Below are 6,000 nucleotides of genomic sequence, written 5' to 3' on the forward strand. Positions count from 1 at the left end.
TGGCCAGGGAGCGCAAGTCTGCTGCGATGCTGTGTTGGCTCTGATGCCACACTTTGTGTGGCCACAGAAGAATTTTTAGGTGTGCTCCCAATGCAGTTCCCATCCATATTATGAGTTCTGGCAGGCAGTGACAAGCTGTAGCTGCAGCCCACACTCAGTTCACGCAGGCCATGGTAGCAACTGGGACTATTTTGTGGCCGCTCGTTGTGTTGCCCTGTGTGTGCGCAATGCCCGCTCTGTGTCAGTGGGCTGCACGCATGAGCAATGGGCTTGCGAGTAGCTGAAGTGTTTCATGCACGTTCGTGTGCTGCAAATCGTCCTTGCATCCAAAGGACACCTTTTGTGGGCCTTCATGTGTAAATAGTTCAGAGGGCTTGCCTGCTGAGTAGTAGTCTGTTCACCGTGTGAGTGCTCTCTGCGCATGGCTGGTCCAGGTTGTTTCATCGTGTGGCCACTTGACACACAGACTTGGTCTGTCGCCCAGATCCCCCTTTACATGGCCCAGTGGTGCCAGCTCTGCTGATAGCGGGCCGTGTGGCTCCCCCCTTGCAGGTGGAGGTGTTCCGCACGGACTACACGACTGAGCGCAACCTGCGCCGAGAGCTGGAGCAGCGGGTTCAGGAGCACCTGAGCACCATTGAGGAACTGCGGGCCCGCATCGGGACCCTGCAGGCTGCCGAAATGAGCAACAACACTGCGCAGCAGAGGTGGGTCAGCCGGCACATGGTTTCACCTTTTTGTAGTGCGTATAAAGATAGTCTGTGGGTGGCTGAAAATGCCCAGCTTATTATTAGCGCCATTGTAGTGGGGAAAGGTGGTGCTTTCAGCCTCAGCAAGGCCAGTCGGCCAGGCAGCAGATCTGGGGCTGTGAGACAAAACTGTTACACTTGCTTTTTGCCCCCTTTTCTTTTCTTTTTTTTCCCCCCCAACTGTCTCAAGACTCCATATTGTGCTTCATATTTTGACCCATCACTGTGGTGTAGGTAGTATTCATGCAATGTTATCAGGCACTCAGGGCTTCACTTGTATTGTACTGAGCATTGGTCCGGGCATTGCAACAAATACGAATGCTGTCGGAGTTGGGGAAGGCAGTGGTGGAAAAAAGTACTGAGCCGCCACAAGCGTAGCAGGTGATAGAGCACAATCATGGCGGGGTGCAAGAAAGTGGTGAGGCATTCAGATAAACATATCCATTTGTACTTTTACTGACGTAATTGACTGGCCTAGTTGGTATTCCATTATGTACAGCCTCAGTGCAAAAAAAAGACAGGAACTAGAAAAAACAACACTAGAGCGCCTGTAACCTAATTGACTGGCATAGTTGGTATTCCATTATATACAGCTTTAGCGCAAAAGAAGAGAGGGACTAGAAAAGACTCAATACAAGAGCACTCTTCTGTAGTCTTTTCTAGTCCCTGTCTTTTCTTGCGCTGAACTGTACATAATGTACATTTAAGTTGGAAAACTGCAAACTAGGCATTCACTATTTTTACTCTGATTAGCAGGTGCTCGTGTGTGCGCTGGGTTCAAAACCGAATGTAGACTGCTTTTGCCCTCATAAGTGGAGGTGCACCAAACTACGCTTTGTTGCACTAGGCTTCACACACATCCTATCTAGGCACCCTATCAACACTGCCAAGTTGATTTCACAGGAATAAAGGTACTTTTTGCAATACTCAAAGTGATTGGAGATGCTATTGGCCCTTGTTATTGGCAGAGTGACCTTTATTGCTCATTAATAAACATCCAAAGAGCAGGCAGGCTATTTGGTTGACTGCAAAGATTGCTTCTTCATGGGGGCTGTTTTAGGGAGTCTAACAGTTAAGTCGTCGGAACCAGTGTCAGCCCCTTGACACCACTGCTGACTTGTGTTATCTCACTATGGACAAACTGCTGCCCTAGAAATCCTTGTCTTTTTAGCCACGGAATGAGGTCGCTAGATTCTGCCCCTGAAGGTTAAGTTGTGTCCCCACAGTGTCAAGTGGGTAGCACACCCACTTGACAATGGTTTTGCAAAAATAGGCACAAACCACTTATTGTCGACTCCTTTTTATTTTTGTAGCTTGACCATAACTACCCAAGAAGTCAAGTTGTCCTTCGTGTCACTAGGAGCTACATGCAAGGAGAAGTGTCTGAACTTATCGCTGCTCTCGATAATTTCTTCCATTTGGTGAAGTGTTGCCACCGTCTGTCGTTTCCTGGTGACTGTGCAGCAATTGCCTGCTACAGCAGAATCTTCTAGTATGATCAACATTTTTGCAAAGGCATTATTGTACCTGCACTAAAATGCTGCTGTTTTTCCTGGAAATTCCAGAAATCTGCTAGTAATGCTATTTGTGACACCAATGCTCAATCTTGCTTGCTTACCCTTTTCCGTGCAGGTCCACTGAAAACAGCTTGGCTTCAACGCAGTCTCAGGTAAGCACCAGCTGGCATGTTTGTGCACGCAGTATGAACATAGCTGAGCTCACTCTGGTGTGTCGAGCTTGTGCAAGTAGGGATTTTAGTTTTCAGTAGTTTTGTTTAGATCATATCAATTCAAAGCGGACATTTTGGGACGGCCAGTACTGAAACTGGAAGGCACAACTTCTGGGGAGAGCTTCATCAAATGGTACAAAGAAAAAAAAAAAAAAAGAGGCACATTTAGAAGCCTTTGTAACAGATTTCATCGTGTAAAGCAAACACAGACACTAATCTGCTGCTTTAGCTGCAGCAGCCATGATCCACCTGTGCAGGGTTTTTCCGTGCCTTCAAGTGTCTGTTGCCAGGGTGCCGGCCTTGCACCATCTGGGCCTTGAGGACTCTTTTCATTGTCAGCAACATTTACGAGGTGCTTCTTGGTGTGCTGTGCGCGTCGGCAGTTCTTGACATCTTTTCTCCTTTTTCTACACGGCAAATACCATATTTATTTGAGTATAAGGTGAGGTTTTTTCCGAAATCCGTAGTCTGAAAGTCATACCCTGCCTGATACCCAGAGAAGCTCTCTCTCTCTCTCTCTCTCTCTCTCTCTCTCTCTCTATATATATATATATATATATATATATATATATATATATATATATATATATATATATATATATGTAGAAAAGAAAACTTCGAACAAGGTAACAAGGTAGAAACCACGATTGTTGCCTACGTTTCAGCAAAGAGACTTGCCTTCATGCTGAAACATAGGCAACAATCGTGGTTTCTACCTTGTTCGAAGTTTTCTTTTCTTGTGTTCTCTACCATCTTCAAAGTTTTATTGCTCTCTCTCTCTCTATATATATATATATATATCACTCAAACTACACCCTCACCATATAATCGAATAAATACGGTAATCTCAAGTGATACCACACACAACCACTGTGGCGTGGCAAGATGGAGAGATTACTCAGCTTGTAAGCAGTCTGTTCAGTGGCACAAGCTGTCAGGCAAGCTAAGTTCGCTACTGGTTTAAATGGATGAGTTGAAATGGCACTGCTTTTGTAAGTGCCACAAACTCCCGTCACACCACTACTCTCTGCAGCATATTGTGGGAAAGATCCTTGCCTATCTTGAGAGTGGATCCTGTCTGGGGATGCAGAGTATATTTGACCAAATCCAGTGTACACCTCACCAAATATCTCCTGATTAAAGATCAAGAGTATATGTGTGGTCTTGATGCTCATGCAACGAAAAATGTGACAGGAGTGGACAGGAAATGGAGAGAGAGAGAGAGATGGGGGGGGGGGGGGGGGGGGGGGGGGGGGAGGCACTAGAAGCATCAGATGATAGTTTATGTATCTTCATAGTAAGCTGGCTCTAGGGAAGTCATCATACCCAGATTAGTTCAAACTTTGTTCAGTTGCAACCTTTTTCGTTCCTGTGCAGTTTGAATTAAAAGGAGCGATGCAGCTTTCAACTTGGGAAAAATGACCAAAATCTTGGTTTTTTGAAAACCACATATTTGGCTCCTATGTTCTGTATTCTGTGCATTTGCAAAGTTTTTCCGCTGAAAACTGTGCAGAGTGACATAAAAATACTTGCATCAGCTGCCGGGACAAAATCCCAGTTGCATTGGCCGTGGGGCTAACCTGTTGCAAAAAATGCACCCCTGTGCAGAGCGCCGAGTCGCCGCTGTCCTGCCCGCTGTGCATGGAGGCGTGCGCTACACGCTCCATCTACATCGCCCACGTCCAGAGCTGTGCCGATGGCCAGGAGGTCCGCTAGGCCACACTGTTCGACACAGGCCTGCCTGTTCTCGCACGAGCGGGCAACATCTGGCACGTCTTGGGATTCCACAGCCAGTGGCAAAATCACCTTATTGACCTAGACAACTGCGAGTCTGGTCCATTTAAGAGTTTGCACGCCCACTTTGTGTGGGACAAAACATGCCAGTCACCGGCATCGTAGGTTGTTACGTAGTGCCCGACTGCACAGTTGCTCACTGTGCTGCTCTGGGGCCCATTGTAGAAGCCGTTGGGCTCTCCCTAGATAGCTTTAATTGTGTGCTATTTGTGCAAATCGCAAGGTGTTTTTCTCTTTTTTTTTTTTTTTCTGAGTGTTTTATGCTAAGAGAACTTTTTCTGTGTGACAAGTTCCCCCCTCCTCCCTGCAACGGTATTCGTTTTTTACACCAAGCAACGGTATTCGTTTTAAACATTTGTCCTGCAAGCATTTCAGGATCAAATTATTGTATGTTATTGGACAATCTCTCAAAAGTTAAAGGGTGGTGTTCCAAAGCAGTCCTTCAATCATAGTATGTTTCTGGTGCTCTTGGCCTTCGCTGCCCTTGTGCCAAAAAAAAAAAACACCCCTAAAGAAAATGATCATAGGATGTCCTATCGAAACGAAAATTGGGTACAGCCATGCTTGTTGCACTGTTTTAGTGGTCGCAGGAGTTCAGATCTCTTTATGGTGTGTCAGCGGATTGTACATGGACATGGTTGTCAGGAGTCAAAGAACCGGCAAAGTTTACTAGTGCAAAGTATGTTCGAGGCAGAGGTTGTGCTCCATTCTGGCTGCACTATAGGGAACTCTAGCTCACAAGTTGCTGGATAGTGCTTTTAGTTTTTCCCACTGTGTTGAACAAATCAACACATTTCATCATTTGATACATCAGGAAGGGGGCACTTTATTAATAAAGAGCTTTTACTGATTTGTTGTGTGGTTTATGGAAAACTTTTGGTTTGTGTATTGCAGCAGTGGCACTACATAGTTCTTCCACTGTTACTTGGATGTAGTTGTGAGACATTGTAAAATTTGTATCAGCAGCTGTGATTAACTAGTACCTTTTTTCTTTTTTTTTTTTTTAGTAGACAGCGCCGTGCTGTCTACTTCTTCCTTCGTCCTTGTTTTTTGAGCGCTTCTGTATTCCACCAAAATGAACACATACCAACTAGCCCAACTTTCCGTTCTTCTGCAGTACCTTTTTTCTTACCATATTGTTATTTGGCCAAAAGAATCACTGGAAAACCTAATCTATCGCTCATTTGTAAGTGCACGTCTAACACACATTTTCTATGCCTCCACATTTTTTTTTTTTTTAACGTAGGCTGTGCAATATATTTCGTATAAATACTTAAGGTTAAGGGAGTATCAGTTTTAGATGGGGTCAGTTATGGCCAGCTTGTGTTGCCACGTTTGAGAAATAGTTACTGTGATTGTTGGGATATCAGAACTCGTTATGCAGCTTATATAAGAATATAGCTCGTGTGGCCTTGAAGCTTGGGCTGAATTTGTCGCTGAAAACTGTTTTCTTGGAATAAACATACCTATGACGTCCAAATTGTTGTTGTACAGTCTTGGATATTGAGTATTGCTGAATGGAGCGTAGCGATAATTTATGCCTGCAGGACTGAACACGCACTTGGCCGAGTTTCACGTATGTTTAATCAGCAGAACATCATCTCCTGTTCTTGTTTCAAACTGCACATAGCAGTTTGCATATGTTTTGGTTTTTTTTTTTTTTTTCATATGTTTTGGTTTCTTAACTTTTAGCTCAGTTTACCCTTCGTGAAAAGCACATTCGTGAAA

At 44.7% G+C, this 6,000-nt stretch overlaps 1 protein-coding gene across 1 annotated transcript in view; it reads left to right on the forward strand.

The window, feature by feature from the left end:
- Positions 1–5,752, forward strand: part of LOC144170513 (uncharacterized) — a 30,991-nt gene extending 25,239 nt beyond the window's left edge. The window contains exons 10-12 of the mRNA XM_077700358.1: positions 553–707; positions 2,382–2,418; positions 4,087–5,752. Of these exons, the coding sequence (XP_077556484.1) occupies positions 553–707; positions 2,382–2,418; positions 4,087–4,194 (300 nt within the window). The 3' untranslated portion in view covers positions 4,195–5,752. The remainder of the gene's footprint in view (positions 1–552; positions 708–2,381; positions 2,419–4,086) is intronic.
- The last annotated feature ends 248 nt before the right edge of the window (positions 5,753–6,000 follow it).

This window comes from Haemaphysalis longicornis, unplaced genomic scaffold (genome assembly GCF_048455015.1).
Source record: "Haemaphysalis longicornis isolate Haplotype H1 unplaced genomic scaffold, Haemaphysalis longicornis Haplotype H1 scaffold_2, whole genome shotgun sequence".
Lineage (NCBI taxonomy): Eukaryota > Metazoa > Arthropoda > Arachnida > Ixodida > Ixodidae > Haemaphysalis > Haemaphysalis longicornis.